The 16853-nt window shown below is 44.8% G+C and overlaps 1 protein-coding gene across 1 annotated transcript; it reads left to right on the top strand.

Moving 5' to 3' along the window:
• The first annotated feature begins 7 nt into the window (after positions 1 to 7).
• Set (NAP domain-containing protein SET) lies at positions 8 to 14920 on the top strand. The gene is made up of 6 exons (XM_050170665.3): positions 8 to 373; positions 5509 to 5698; positions 8924 to 9102; positions 10184 to 10278; positions 10647 to 10741; positions 13680 to 14920. The coding sequence occupies exons 1-6, from the start codon at positions 104 to 106 to the stop codon at positions 13715 to 13717; spliced, it is 867 nt and encodes a 288-aa protein (XP_050026622.1). The 5' UTR covers positions 8 to 103; the 3' UTR covers positions 13718 to 14920.
• The last annotated feature ends 1933 nt before the right edge of the window (positions 14921 to 16853 follow it).

The raw sequence follows: 16853 nt of genomic DNA, 5'->3' as shown, positions 1-16853 counted from the left end.
ATGCGCACTGGGGAGTCAGTCTTCTCTTGCGAGACTCGTCGAAGCTGAGCAGTGTGGAGCCCGAATTTGTGTGATTTGTCGTAGTCGCGGGCCACCGTTCACGATGTCTACCAGCGCGCCGGCACCGAAGAAGGCGAAGAAAGCTGAAGGGTCCGCGGCCTCGGGCGACGGCGACGAGAGCAGGGATTACGACGCTGAGACGCAGAAGGCGCTGGAAGAAATCGACGCCTGTCAGAATGAGATAGACGCGCTCAACGAGAAAGCCAGCGAGGAGATCTTGAAGGTGGAACAGAAGTACAACAAGTTGAGGAAACCGTTCTTCGAGAAGAGGAATGACTTAATCAAGAAGATTCCGAATTTCTGGGTGACAGCCGTATCCTTTCCTGGTAAATGTGACTTTGCATGCGAGATTTGTTCGAGTGTTAAGCCTAATATGGTGCACCCGGTCGCTGCCTGCGCTGGCACATGCTTTGTTCGATGCACGTTTTCGCGCGCGGGGTTAAGTAATAAGGTGTCGGGAGCGTCGTTTTTATCGGCAACGTGCCTGCGTGTGTTTGTTGCGCACGAGGTGTTGGAGTGCTCATCGTTTGCGAGTCCAACTTGTATTTGCGTGAAACGTGTTACCAGTCTTCCCGCCAATGCCCTGCGCCGCCCGGTAGCCGGCGTCGAGACGCGAAAGGGGACTCAAATTGTTCGGCTTCTGATAGTAAAATGCGCAGCCGTTCGTTCTCTAGTTGTCTGTGGTGATCTGGAAACCTTCTTTCCGCAGCGGAATCGTAGCATTGCTGCACGTCGAGAATATTTCGTGGTGGATTCGTTTGTTTTCAGCCGCTAAGCCTAACGTGCCAGCGACGTCCATGTTTTTGTACGGGGGGGTGCACGCTTTGGTGTGCTGGCAGCGTGGATTGCTTTGCGCACTTGCTAATAACGACGTGTTGGCATGTTTTCCGTGCCGTAAGCATATACGTAGCGTAAGCATAGCTTAGCGCGATCCATGTTCCAATCACTTTAGCAGATTTCTCGACGAAATGTAATGCGATTTTTGAAGTCTGGAGATTGGATGCAGGGGGTGGTTGACGCTGTCTAGAAGAGCGGGCCGCGCTTCTGCGTTCTATTCACCGGTGCCACCCTTCGAATTGAACGATCTTTTAGTCATTTTTTATTTATTTGCTGTCTGCCGCCGGAGGTACAGCGTTTGTTGTTTCGCGCCATGGCGGCGGCCTTAAACGCGATGTCGGGCTGCGGTAGTGTGCGGTACCGCGTGTTCGGGATGCGCTGCTCACCGCCGTGAAGTACTTAGCATGCCGTCTCGTCCACGTTGTGTGCCGCAATTTAACGATATGGTCTGTTCACGCCTTCAGCATAACTGCCTTTATTTCTGTACTTGTGCTGTTCGATATTTCTTGCGCATTCAGCCTCGGAGTCTCTAACTGCAGGATGTGTTTGCAGCGATTGCGGTGAATTGGAGAACGTCGCGAGGGCACTCGTGACGAGCGCGTGGTCGCTGGCCGCAATGTTGCCAGACGCGCTAATCTGAGTAGCCCATTTTGGAGCGAACTGCGACTAATACGCGAAACCTGCCGAATTCGACCGCGAAATTCAACTCGTTCGGCATTCTGCTGACGTAAGGGCTCATCCTTTGTAACAGTTGGAGGCGAGTGTTAACAATTTCACGGTGGTGTAATATATGAACATGTAATCATGTGAAAAACATGTTACTGCTGGTTACTTTGGGCAGCAATTGTGTTCAAATTCGGTGTTAGTCAGTGGTTCTAAGTTGTCAGCTAGTGCATTTATTCATTTTTTGGAACATTTCTTGTGCCTTTTGCCGGAGCATTTTTCAGTGCTTTGTTGAAAACTCGTTACAAACATAGTGATCATCACATATAGGACAGGAACACAAAGTAGGATTACTGTGACTGGACATTCAGACTGAAATGTTAGGAATCGTAAATTGTACGAATTGGTGTTAGATGCAGGTGATTGTGCAGCTTTAGAAAAAGGGCTGCAGATAGTGTATAGTCTGCAGATGCAAACTTTTTCCTCAAAGCTGTTTAGTCAACATCTCTCCATTGCAAGACAAAGTAACATTTAGGCAGGAACTGATGGAATTCCTGATCAACCTATTTATTTGTGAGCAGCGGATGTTTTTGGCTCTTCTCTCTCATGTAAGTTATCTAAAGACAAACTGGCTGATCTCTTATTTACATAATTGCTAACAAAACATGCACATAGCAATACTCTTGCATTAATTTTTAATTTCTGGAAGTTTTTTATCTGTGGTCTCAAATACGTGGGACTTGTGCTTACCTTTTAATGTGTACATTTCCATGGTGGAGTAGATAGATAATAGCCCTGTTGTGAAAAGCATTGTGAAAGCTCCTCCCACTGGCAAAGCAAAGCGAATCCACATGAAGGAGGTTGCAGCCGTAATATTACTTCGTAAATTGTTTCTGCTGCCGGTTCTTAATATACGAAAACATCTTAAACAAAACTGTCTTTGCGAGCCCTTCCAAACTTTGTTGACTTTGGCAGCAGTGTTAATGAGTAGCTAACACTTAACACAACACTAACAAGTTGGCTTATATGTAGCCATTTGTACCGCCTCTGGTGGTCTTCCGGCAGCTGTCATTTATGTGCAATTACACAATGAAGCAACTGTGCCTACTTATCACCGCAACAAATGTACATCTTATACCTTATATTTTTTCTCGGATTTGGTGATGAAATGTGGAGCTTTTGGTAGGTTCCATTACCTTGTTGTAGGCTATTTTAACTTATCTAGTGCCCCCTGACAGATTCCCTTAAAGTGCAACTCCCGCGATTATTTGGCCATGTCAAGGTAATGGCATGTTTGGGTTCGCGAAACCCCCCTGTCGCGCGTCTCCTAGTACAATTGTTTCGCAAATTCGAAAATAATTTTAAATAAGTAAAAAACAAAACCGAAACCTGACCAAGCAGCCGAGCGAACCTCTTCTTGTGATATCTCAAGCCGGTCATCTGGGGAAGGCGCACAAGGCATGCAGGTCTCCCCCGCTGGCAGCGAAGAGCAGACGCCCGACTGAATCGTGACCGCGCTGGATCATCGGGTGACAATGTCAGCTGCACCAGCTCTTCGGATCTGTCAAATATTGACAGATATAATTCTGACGAATTCAATAGCCGTGCATCGCCGTTTGCATTTCGGCTCGCCTTCATGAGAGCCATCCATCGCCCATGCGCTACATATCATGCTGCAACATGGAAGACCAAGGGTAGCTCACACCACTGATTTTATATGTGCTGCTTGCGATTTCAGGTGTTCTACCCTTTCTCAGGGAAACACTTCACATGCTCACTGTAAGATGTGAAGCACGACTTTCCGCACTTGTATCTCGCAAGAACGCCGCTGACAGTTCAAAGCACCGAACGGTGTATTTGTTTACATCGGCAGGTGCAGTGACCACTCGTCGTTTGCTTGAGATATACTAACCGCTCATCGTTGACATTGATGTCAGAACATATCAAAACAGGCAGATTTTGTGCATGTAAGCACCGTTGCATCACTCTGAATCGCGTTGATATGAGCGACCACGCGCCTTCGAAAACAGCGAGTGTGAGACTAGTACGGGAGCGTTATGCTGCCTACACATAATAAAGGCAAGTTTGGTTGCAGCTTTTTTTTAGTCATGGAAGTGTGGAAAGTGATGAAAGTAATGAAATGAGGCATCTACTTAAGAATGTTAGGTGCGTGCAGACCGCTTGGTTTGTCTTGGAAGAGTCGTTCGCATAGCATTCGACAGATGGTAACCGCGATCAATATTAGCTAGACTTGGCACACAACGTATCGCTGCGGCAAGTTCGGGGTGCAATCATTACGGTATCAGTAAATACGGTATCATTCTTTATATTCTCCTTATGCATGCAATATGTTCTGTAAAGTAGACATGAGGACTTTGCGCATCTGATCGTTCACTTAAGGATCACATCGTTTTCTCGCGGAAATGCCGATTCCAGTATAGACACCGTTGGCAGCTGTACGAGGTGATAGTTTATGCTGCTGTGTCAAATGGGCCTATGCTTACTGTCCATTTGGGACACGAGGCAAGCAATGCACCTCAGAAGCCAAATAATGAGTCGGCAGGACAATATCTAAAAATACACCCATCTTCGTAGTTGCATTTAAGGAAGTGCCGGTGAGTGCGGCAGGCAGCTTTCCATTGAAAATGGCAACATACCAATGTCGATACTGCTCCATGTTGTCGCATATCACTTTTTGTGTGTGCACTGTAGGAAATGAATGGATTATTTCAAATACGTATGGGCAAAATTGAACTACAGAAGGAGTTTTCTTCATCCTGATGGCTTAATTAGCGTGGGTCTGACAGCAGCAGATGCATGAACTATGCTACTGTGACATATAGGCTTAACCTCGGCTGAACACGATCGGCATCGGCTCAAACTGTGTTCGGATGGTGAGGGCTGAAGTTTGTGCAGCCAGCACAACACCACTTGCCTCCCATCTCTTGCATGACTGCAGGGAACGCGGAAGCTGCTGGTTGCATCCACACGCCAGAAGAAAGGCTCCTCCATTGTGCACCCTTAATTGCTTTCCACTTAAGGCTGACTAAATGGAAGCTTCATAAAAGGTTTGGTGGCGCACACTCGGCGTGGTAACCCTCTGTTCTCAGAACACACGGTTGGCTCTTGCCATATTGGTGCTGTCGTTCCTCGACATGTGACCAACCGGCAGCTTTTAACCCTGTTGTGGTCACCTGGAGCACCCTGTTGACATCACGACATGGAAAGTAGGCATCAGAATAGCCAGGAGAGGAGCATGGGATTGTTTTTTGAATTCGTGGCATTCCCACGGCACAGCCAAAGGTCACAGCATGAGGAAGCACACAGTGCACATCTTGAGATGTGCACCCGAAGGTATTCAAAGATGGTGCCAAACGCGCCCCTCTCCGTTACATCCCGAGTTTATACGACGAGCTGTGGTGTTGGCCTTATTATTTATAAATGCACAAATGTCTTCACTTGTATAACTTTAAAAATACAAATTACTGCAGTTGCTTCAAAGTTTTGAGTACCATATACACCCCAGAGATGGCATAATAGTTATATTTTCTGCGGGAATACTTCGAAGTATGTTTTCTCGAAGCAGCAATTGTGCTGACAAAGCGAACATTTTCTCTGCAACCGCAGTACTTTCCAAATAGGCTATTTTTGTGAATTCCTGAATGCTTTTGGCACCTACTGAACACGTTTGTTAAAACTTTTTTCTGGGCGAGTTGGTGCATACTTTATTTGAATATTGTAGCAGCTCTGTCATATGCATCCACAAAGTAACAAGGACGAGACACAAGTGCTTGTGTCTCGTCCTTGTTACTTTGCGGATGCATGTGTTAGTGGTGTCACAATATTCAAATCATCTAGTGCCATCAGAATCGTGCACCACCATTCAAAGCATATGGGGCAGGAACTGCACTGCTGTTGATTCCTTGACGGGCCATTGTGCACGCGCAGTTTGTGAACCATCCACAGATCTCCGCCATCCTTGATGAAGAGGAGGAAGAGAGCTTGCACTTCCTGTCTAAGCTTGAGGTGGAAGAGTTTGAGGACATCAAATCTGGCTACAGGATCAAGTTCTACTTCGATGAGAATCCTTACTTTGAGAATGATGTGCTCATCAAGGAGTTCCACCTTGGTTCTTCTGGTAAGTTGGTTCACATCAGCATTGTAAGGTTTCGTTTGACAGGGTGTGAGCCCAGAGTTCCTTTTTTATAATAGAAAACATTTAAAATGGACTTGGTTGTGTGAATGTACCCCGTTGGCGCTTGTGTAGTCTGCTGCTAAAGTGTAAAGCAATGTAACGGCATGAATTTCCAACGCCTTTCATTATGTCATTGCCCGCTGCCTGCCTGCTCTGCATTTCTCATTTTGCGGTGGCTGCTGCAATTTCTGTAGAAGTGAGCTTCTCGTAGTTATTGAATGCTTTTCTGGGTTGTATTTCTATTCTTCAGGCAAGCAGCGCACAAGCTTATTTTTCCACCAGTTTCTTTATTAATTGCAAGACCTGAGCTAAGTGATAATTTGCCTAAGTAAGCTTTATCTTGCATCAAGAGCAAAGCCCAACCTTGCTATTGTATTGTCAGGTGCTATCAGCACTACCCCAATCTTGATGGATTGGAGCATGTTAATAGCGTCGGCAGTGCTTTAACATTTTACCTCCCGTTAACGAGTATAGTCATGAAATTTGTACTAGTCTAAGCCATGATGACTACTCATCCTGTTACATCTAGTTGCGATTCCTGACGCTAGATGGCCATACTGTGCCATTTGTCTCGCCTTTCATTATATTGCTGCCTCTGACAGTCCTGCATATAGCATGGTTGCCTCCTTTAAACGAAGCAGTCAAAGTGCACGTAAATGTATTTCGACGGCTCTTCATCAGACAACAGCTCTGTAAAGTTCTGCACAGAAATGGAAAGGAAGATGTTCTCATTTGGGGAGTCTGAATAGTGTGGAGTTGGCCTCTGTGCTGCGCCTACCGTACGAAGACTGCCTACTAACTGCTTTAGGAGCTGCGGAAAAGTAGCCTCTATTCATGTACATCTTTTTGCACCCTTAGGTCTTCGTATTCTCTTTTTCATAGTGTATCGAGCCCTGCAAAAGGCTTCCTTGCAAGACACTAGGGCCATGCAGTGAAGCAATCTTCAAACTTTCTTCTGCAATTTGTGAAATAAATGGAACCCAACTGAATCGAAATAATGGTGCTGCTTTACGTAAAAAAAAAGCTCTACAATCTGAATGAAAGAAAATGTCCGGTAAATTTGGTAAAATTTTATTTTTTTGCAGTAGGGAAAGGGTGAAGGTGCACAAGTATTGGCAAGTTATGTTCAAGTGACATTGGGCATGATCGTACATTGTTGTTTGAAACACGTTCAGTATGAGTTCAGTTTGGCCTCGCTGCTGCAGCCCAGGCCAGTCGTGTGAGGCAAAGCAATGCAGAATGTCTGTTTCAATGATCTCCAATCATGCTCATGTCCTTAATTTGCGAGTGTCTGCAGTGGTAATCAAAGAAATACCGGAGAGTAATTTTTGGTTGCAACCAGAGCACTCAGTGCCAATGCCAATAGCCTTGGCTCTATTTATGGTGTTGCACACAGAAAGATTTGCAACCATCCTCTTGGATATTGCACCCTGTGCTGGTGCTTCATCCTCATTTGTGTTGCTACATGCCTGATGGGCACATTATATTGATGTCTTGTGTGTAAGACCAATTTGATGATAGGGGCAAGAGCAGCAATATCATTGTGGCATTTCTTTGAATGCATTTTTCCCTTGCACAGGTGGCCAAGTAGTATGTAACACTGTTTGGGAGCAATGGGCTAAGTAACTTCCTTTGTTTTATGTTGTGCTGAAATGTACTGTAGCTCCAGTAGTAATAGGCGGTGCTCTATAAGGCAGATCACTCTTAATATGTAGTGTGAATATCAAATATAATACAATTAGTTGTGCACAAAAAAGTCAATTTTTTTTCGCCAACCACAGGTGTGGAAAAAGACACGTACAGGGAAATTATGCTTTGTGGTGAACAAAATTTTTGAGTGCAACACTTTTGCTTGACAGTATCATAACTGCAGTTATTTAATGTTGCCATAACTAAAGATATCTGCTCGACGTGTTTGGTGAGCAGCAACATTCTCCTGCATGTCACAGTTCTTTCAGACACCCAAAAGAGCTGCTTACTCGCACATTAGTGTCCGGTATCGGCGCATATCTTTTTTTGCAAGCCAGAAATGGGCCCCATGCATGCACCACCATACACACACCGGTCTACTCATTGGCCTAAAATTTCACCATGCACATATCTTTCAACCTGTGCCTATTGTTGCAGTGAAAATTGCTTCAGGTTGATCGTGTCAGTCCTTTCACGGTGTTGGCGTGGATTTAGCCTCTTCAGGAGCCACTGTTAGAAAAAGCAAGTTCCTTGGTGTTGAAATTTTTCTTGCTTCTTCCAAAGCCAGGGTTTTAACCTAGTTTACCATTGAATCATCCTAGTGGTACACAGCTGTTTAGAGTGAGGGCCTAAGGACATTGCCAAGCTTCCTACTTGGCCAAATTTGTACTTTTGAAATTGTGTTTTTAAGTACTTAGCCAGATTAGTAGCAGACAAAGGTTTCCACCTGGTGGCTAGTGTCCAGATGCATGAAGAGGCGGCAGTACAGTGTGGCTACTTATGCTGATAGTGTCCAGTAGCCATAAGCACCAGTAGTGACCACATGGCAGTAAACGCTTTATACTTTTTGATATGCATCACTGCATGGCAAATGTGTTTTACTGCAATGCATCCTCTGTGCTTTGCCGCATAACAGGCCTGTACTGTGGCGAAGCTGACTACAAACATCCGACGACACGAATTTTAGGGGGCTTGAATATTTGGGATAGTAATAGTTCCATTCAAGTCGTATACCAACAGATTTGAATATTCAAGGTTTTGAATAGTGCACTGTTAGATTTCTTTTGTACACCGGGAATGCTCCTCTAACCTTCATTGCTTTTGTGTTTGCACCCACTTTGTCTACCTGACACACGTGGTTTGCATTTGCAATTAATCCCTTAAAATAAAATAAGCAAATTGGTCAGCAAGTCATTTTATTTTTTTCCGGTCTCGTTTGCGGTAGCTCAGTGGCCGTGGCGTTGCACTGTTGAGATCAAGGGTGGAAACCATATACACCGTACCAAGTATTGCGTGCATGTGAAAGGACCTCAGTTGGTCAGAATGCACTACTAGAGTGCCTCATAATCAGACTGGTTTTGGCATGTAAAGCTCCCTGAATGCAATTTAAATTTTTCTCCAGTCTTGTAGCCCTCTGGAAATGGAAAGGGGATGGGCTGACAATGGTGAACTGCTCACCCTTTGAATGTGTGGTTTTAGGGGACCCAGCATCCCAGTCGACGCCTATCAAATGGAAGGAGGACATGGACTTGACCAAGCGGCACAAGCAGCGGCAGTCGCAGATGAAGAGCAGTCGCAAGAGGGCGCACGAGCAGCCGCGCACCTTCTTCAACTGGTTCACCGACCACGGGGATGCGTCTGCCGATGACATTGCCGAGGTATGCTCCCATCGTTCTTTCCCAAGTGTAGGCATTCATGGTGCTTGCTATCTTGTTTACAGTTGCATGTGTAAGTAACTCGTCATGGCACGTCTGCATGTCGTAACCAAGATTTTTGGTGGTTTTTGCGTACCTAGTGCAGTATATGCGGCTCAGCAAGAAATCTGCATCCCAGAGATTTACAGATTTGTGACGAGGTGAACAGCTGCGGTAGAAACATTGGCTTGCTTGTGAATCCGCAGCTAGCACTCTGTGCGACAGCTCACTGCTCTGGTTTGCTACTATGCTGTATAAATAAAGTCTTAGGCAGCTACCTCGATTGTGCCCCATGGTGCTGTCCTCGGAATGTGCTGCTACTATCCAGGTTGCACATTCACATTTTTCTGTTCACCATTGTTTTCAGACACTGAGACCATGAGTTGGTTATGACAGGTGACACAGCAGTGTGCTTTCTCCTGGTCATTTACTGTAAAAAGTTGCAATAATGAAAAGAGACAGGGAATGCAGAACAATTTGCTTTTGTGAGAATTTCGTTGCGAGTAGACAGCACAGACAGGGAACGCATTGCAAAATGAAAGTGTGGTTTCATATGCATCAGCACTGGACGAACCAGTGTTCAAGCAAGATAGTTTCTGCAGCGCCGAGCATGCCGTTGCTAGTGTGTGTTGAACCTGTAGACGAGTCCAATGCTGTGCCATGCAAACCCTTGTGGGAGCGATTGCATCTTCGAGAGTGATTGTCCTAGGAAATGGATGTCATTTCACAATTCCAGCAACGCCAAATATTTCCTCATGCTCATTCTACTGGGTGGTATTGAAACTGGTGTGCTTGAAACGAGGGTATTTATCGGACGATCAATTTTGGGCGCCCAATTCTGCCCCAGTACTCAATCACGGCTGAAATTTGGCAACCCATGCATTAGCCACCACTTCAAGTGCCGTAAACAAGTCCACAGCAGAGGTCAAATATGGCAAACTTGGGTGACAAATGGGTTAATGTCACTCAAGGTCCCTATGTACTGCGAGATTGATAAGGTGCAGGTTCGCAGGTACGCCAATACTGTTTCGTGCATCCTGTGCAGGTGATCAAGGACGATATGTGGCCGAACCCCCTTCAGTACTTCCTTGTTCCGGACATTGAAGTCGAAAATGGACTCGAAGGTGATGAAGACGAGAGGTGAGTGCATGTCTTATATTATTATAAAGCTAGTCTTGCTGCTTTTTTAGTCATTCCTTTCATTAATTGTCTTGATTGCTGCCCACAACTTTTCTGACACATTCGTGCATCGAGTGTTCCTCTTGCTTCAAATGCTTTATTCTCAAGATGCCTGTAGCTCTTCTGTTGCAGGAACTTTTCAGAGGATGCTTGAATAATGTACCTTGCACATGCCATCTGGGAATGTGAAGTATTTTTGTGTAGAAAAATCGAACTTGAAAGTGATTAAGCACGTGGCTGCATTTACCCTGTCTTGCCTGTCCTCCACATGCATTTCCTGTAATCTGCTGTGCCTTTGGGGCTGTTTGATCGTTGCTTCTGTATTGCAGTGATGAAGAGGAGGGTGGGGATGCAGTGGTGGTCGTAGAAGAGGAAGGTGACGGGGATGAGGACGATGAAGATGACGAGGGGGAGGATGACGGTGGTAAGTGATACCATTCCTAATGTAACTTGACACCACACAAGTAGCACTGGTAATTCTTTCTTGGTAATTGACAGTGAAAAGTGCTGTACACATACGCATTCACTTCTATTAATTCAGCTTCGTGGGAGGGGTGGAATAGACTCCAACTTCATTATAACAAAGTTGAAGAGTAGCCGAAATGACTTCAATATGCACATTACTTTGTTATATCGGTTATTGCCCTTTTGCTGCAGTAATGGTATGCACAACTGTAAACGTGCAAAAAAAGGCCACGCGGCCGCTCATGCAATTGAATTTTAATGAAAGTTCAGCGTGTGCAATACACGACCTTTTAGCACCTGAGGTACAGCCTCCTCCTGTTTCATTGTAGTCATCTTTCATGTCTGTTTTCCACTTGACTCGCTTGCATTGTGAAACCGGTGAAATAGTGGTGCAGTCAACGAGAACAGCTAAATACTGCAGTGCAAACAGTCCATCGTGTTCGAACTGCACTTCGAACACAACACGGTATGCCGACTACTCAGCTGGGGTGATATTCTCGGTTGACCTACACAACATTCGGAGATAGTTTCACCCAAGATTTTGTAAGCTCGTCAATGTATACAGCCAACAGAGATTGGCATGCTAAAATGAAAATATCTGCTCCACTCTTTCATAATGCAAGAGTGGCGAACCACTGTTTCATTAGACAGAGCAATCATTCATTATGAGATGCCGTTTTCGGTAGGAAATATCTGCCACATTCACTGTTCCACAGAAGGCAGACACTAGCACTGTTAACATGAACGTCGTAAAAGTCTGCTCGTGTTAGGCCAGCAGGTTGGGCCGAGTGCCGAGGAGAGTTCGACCAGCCTGTAAGGGGTGGTTTGGTTCATCCATACCACTTGCAAAAATGCTCGTAAATATTGTCAGAATGGGTCGTCTGCGAATAAGGTTTCTTTTTCCTTTCTTGCAATTTAGCCTTTGGCAACCTCGAATTGTTCTTGATTAGAGTTAAAAGGGGAAAAGGTTTTGTTTAGAAACTTTTTTTTTTGCTAAATTTAACCCTTTCGCTGTCACGGACGTACCGGTGCGTTCTCTATCGTGCGTTCAAAATTTCGTGCCTGAGCGCAAAGCTGGCACTCCTAGATTGGCCACGCCATCTCTTGACTCTTTCTACAAGTTCGTATATTCGCCCCAACCGGTGTTAGTCCATGTAGTGAAGAGTACGGTGCGACTGCCACTCCCCACTTTCTCTTTGCTGAGTGGCGCGGTGGCTCCGCGTTCGCTGGATCATGCGTCGCGCGCGTGTGGTTATGGGTTCAAGGGTTGTTCTGCAATCTCCGCTGGTTTGAAGGTTTTTATTTTTCTTCTGTTGGTGTGCCTGCTACGGCGCGTCAAGTTCAGGCGCACGTGCCGTTGCCTCTCCAAAAACGGTGATTCGATTGCTGCTTTCGCTCTCTCGCCGCACCCTCACTTCAGACTCGCAGCAGTAAACGTAAAGCCCTTCGAACTTTGTTTAGCCTTTTCCCATCTCCCTCTGTCTTCTTGATCACGCAATGTCCCATTTCTCTCCGTTGTGCGGGCGACTGAAAGCGCATCCTCCCTGCGCGCGGTTACTTTCATATGGCTCGGCGCGCGGGACCTTCGTCTGCTCATTGGAACGGTGGCTGAATTCCGATTCAGAATACGAGCAGAGTTCGGACTCAGACAGTCGCATGCGAGGAAGAGGGTTCCGCATCATCGGATTCGGATGTTGAACGGATTTTATAGTCAGGCTGATGATGATGATTACAAACAACAGCTGCAGAACACTGAAATGTGCATATTGCATTGACTATGTTATTTGTATACCAATCATAATAAAAAATAAATGACTATGTTCATTCCCTGTTATGCTCGTTCCCTGAAACCAAGCCGACACTGGGGGTGCGTCACGGCCAGAAAGGTCCGACAGCGAAAGGGTTAATAGACTGTCACCCAGACAACTTTTAATGCTCATTCCAAAAATGTCTTTTTTAATTGACTGAGTGGTTCCAGGTATAATTAAAATTAACCACCTATTCTTTATTTGAACGCTTGGAAGAAGAGTATCAGCCAGAATGTTTATAAAGACATGGCTGAATACTACGATGTGTAAGCAACACAACTGTAGGACTACGTTTTTTTATATTGCAAGTATTACGAATTTTACAGCAATTTGAAGTTCAATCTCCAGACATGGTAATCATGTAGTCCAATTAGTAGCCAGATTTTAAAGTTTACAAAACTGAAATAAATAATCCGTCTAGCATTGTGTAGTAGGCACATGTAGGTACATGCCGCTGTTAAAATTATGGTTCTATGTGCCCTGAAGATTGAGGTAGTGCTTAAGCAAGTGTAAAAAACCCCCAAAATTAGATTTCGAGAAGACTTGGGAAAAACACAATGAGCTCATTTTTATAATAAAACGCCACAAAATATTTGAATACATACAAGTGCTATTGCATTAGTAGCCTCTAGAAATGTAGTCTGTCTGGCTAGTGTCACTAATTGATGCCTTCTGAGCGCCCGCTGCCATGTTTCCAGCACACGTATCGAGCTCATTTGTTCCAGCAGCAGTGTTGTCAATGCAATCTAGTAGTCCCAATTTTCGGTCAGTAGCAGGAGTTGACATTAATGCTTGAAGTTTTTGTTGAGCTTCACTTTCAATGCACTGTATGTATACATGACAGTAGTCTGGTAGAGAGGAAAATTGAGAAACTCTTGTACCTTTGCACCACGTCGCATGTGCACAATGCCCCTTGGGTGTCGCCATTTCCATTAAATTTGCTAAAAGAGCTCAGAATACCCACTTCCCCCTTCAATATGGGTGTGCAGCCACGTTTAAAATTCTGCACATGAACTACGGCAAATTGCATTCCACACATTTTCGTTGAGACCTGCCAATGATCCTAGTCTTTCTCGCTTTTTATTGCAGGGGACCTGGAAGGGGAAGGTGGTGACGGGGACGACTGAGCCTGGGAAGTGCGCATCAGGGGGTCGAAGGGGGCAAAAGGGGAGGACAGCTGTGCTGCCATCTGGCTCGTGGAGGGGGAGACAGCGCTCTCCTGCCGCCTTCATTCATTGAGTCATTCATCTCTTCACCCTGTGGGGAAGGGGGGCCTGACACACACACACACACCACAACAAATATTACTCAGATGCGGGGGCAAGATGAGGTGGGCATACGCGCCGTGTGGAAACACATTTACACACATAATACACAAGTGACACACCTGCATGCATTACCTTCTCTACCGCCACCACCACCAACCACCGCCAGACCTCTCTTCTCTGACTTCGAGTCCCAGAAAGAGCATTTGTTGTTTCCGTTGTATTTTTTTTCTTTCCCCTCTTTTTTTTTTTTTTTTTTACCACATGTGCATAGAATTCCATAACTTTGTTTAAGCATTTTTTTAACTGTTTTTCTCTTTGTCAATAAGTTGCTCTTTCTGTTCTGCCATTATAAAGGAAGGAAAGGCAGAATTGGGCCACTTGGTTTTGGTTTGGTAGCATTAGCCTGCCTGGACATAGGCAAGTGAGCATCTAGCTTGCTACTTATTTTTGTAAGCTATTGTCTACAGCAGGTGTTAAAGGTATCAGTCTGTTGTGACACTCAATGCTATTGGCTTGTTCTTGCTTTTGGGGGGTCACGGTTGCTACAGCAGCCCTGAACTGGGAAGCGTGGCTCCGCCAGTACCTGCAAGGAGGGTTTTTCATTCCATGAGTTACAACTCTTCGAGACGAGGCAGGTATGCCTGCTACCAAACCAAGACAAGCATGGGACATTGTCATGTACAAGGACTCGTTGGGGAGTCCACATATTTAGTTGTACTGCAGAGCTACTATAAGCAGTGTGGCTGGGAAGTGGTTTTGTTTCCTTTTTTTCATTGGCCTATCCCTTGTGGGAATTATAAAGCACTGGTCCCCACAACCTATCACCTAAACACGTCATTTGTCCCATTGCAGTGTAAATTTGAGAAATATTTCGCCTTGCACACCTCTGCGGGAAGAAAAAAAAAGTGGCATTTCTGTTTTTCCGAAGTCCTTTCTTTCCCATTGTTTTGTTTTGGTTTATAAAAAAATACTGAGAAAGAAATGACCTCCTCCTTTTCACAGTGTGAATTTTTATATTGGTGTAATGGTCATTAGTATAAAAATAAAAGCTTTCCATCCTCACTCCTTTCTGCTTTCTAGTCTGTTTTGTAAAAAAAGAAATTAAGCTTTAAACGGGTTGCAGTTGTAACCAAAGTGAACTACAAGAGAAAGTAATGACTCGTAATTTAGGACCACATCCTCGCATTTGCTGCAATTTCTTCGTTTTCTCTCGCAATATCTTTTAAGCCTTAGTTGAAGGTGTTCTTGATCCACCTGCCGTGGTTGCTAGTGGCGATAGTGTTGGCCGCATTGCAATGAGGTCGAAATGCAATAACACCCAAGACATGCAAAAGCATATTAAAGAATTTCAGGTGGTCTAAATCAAATCGTGGTTTTGACACTTAAAACCCCATATTTTTTTCTTTCATTTCCTTGTGAAGGTACAGCACTGCAGAGAAAGGTTGTGCTGAAACATACAAAAAAATATTAAATTTTGTGCGATGGCTGTCCTCTATTCCATCAGTCGGGAACTAGGCTTTTTATGTGGTCTAGAATTTTGTTGCAGTTAGACTTCAAACTTGGCACTGCGAGTTTTAGCCAGTGTCCCTCATGGCAGCATAAACATGTTATCTACTGCATCCTGGTGTTTGCATCATAAGCTCCCGTATGGTATTCTTGGCAAACAATTTTGTATACCCAAGAGCGTAGTGCTGTCTCTTACAAAACACCTAACGGCCTTCCAGGAGAGACTGTTAGTGTGAAAGGATTTTCCTTTCGCTGTCCTTGTTGCTTCAGCTGCAACGTATGCTTCTGTCAGCATTTTACCAAGAAGTAAGCCTAAAACTTCAGCCAAGCCAGGTAAACTTCTTGACTCCCGCCGCACTTCAGTGCTTAGCCAACCAATAGCGCTTGTTTCGTTGCTGCTCATTGCAGGGGTGTGACAGCACCACAAATTGTGTTGTCTTGATAAGATTGCGTATTTATGACCCAAACACGTGACATTTGAAATTGTGCCGTGCAATGCCAAAAATGCCCAGACTAGTTGCAAAAGTTTACATTTGCACTAGCTGTAGCAGTAAGTTGTCACATTGGCAACCTGGAGTTTTGTAACCATCATTCTTTGGCGATGTTTCCAATCCTGTCGTGGAGATGCAGCAAAGGAAAAACAAGCATGCAACTCTGGGCACCCAGAGTAGCTTTTGCAATGCTGCTTGGCTCCTTTGGCCGTTTTCGTGCTAGGTCAGACTTTGGGCTAGTGCCTACTGTGGAGCTGCAATAAGTACTGTTGTAAGCATTAAAATTATCCGACGGCAGGATTCAAACATCGAAGATCTAGCACAGAAGCCCGATAATGAAACCATTATGGTATGAACGGATTGACAAGCGGAACCACTGCAGTTGGAAGTGATTATGCATGCTTACTGTCATTACCCCTCTGCATTAAAGAAAGAGTTGCTTGGAAATTGGGTCGAGATAAAGCGTAATAAACGAAGCCCCAAGCATGAAGATCGGACGATTCTATGTACTTCGCATCATTGTGTGATACTATGCTCTGGAAGTCCTTTCTGCAGTAACAAAATACACATTTTTGAGTGTGCACGTTATATTACAAACGTCATATAATAGCTGGCCAGGAAGTGCATCTTGGAAGGGATGCCATGCCCACCTGCTTGAAGAGGAGAGGGGGAAAAATTGAAGATAAAATTTGGACAGTACACAAACGAATTAGGAATTGTAGCGTAGCTCTGTTAAATTCATACGAGTTAAAGTGCGATCTTGGAGGGGAAAAGAAATCTTTTAAGCTGTTAGAACAAGGTAAAGCAACACCTAGCAACAATTGTGGTCAGTTGGGCATTCTGCAACGCAAAGTGATCAAGGGAGTTGCTGTAGTGAATATACATCAACATGGTTATTAGTACTGTGTCACGCTTTTGTGTATGTAGGCACTGCTTTTAAGTACAACAGTGCAGCATGGGTAAAGGTCAACTGCAACATTTCACTTTGGCGATATTGG

The sequence above is a fragment of the Dermacentor andersoni genome, chromosome 6, assembly GCF_023375885.2.
Source record: "Dermacentor andersoni chromosome 6, qqDerAnde1_hic_scaffold, whole genome shotgun sequence".
Taxonomy (NCBI): domain Eukaryota; kingdom Metazoa; phylum Arthropoda; class Arachnida; order Ixodida; family Ixodidae; genus Dermacentor; species Dermacentor andersoni.
The sequence above is the reverse complement of the archived record's forward strand: the minus strand, read 5'-3'. Positions and strand labels throughout refer to the sequence as shown.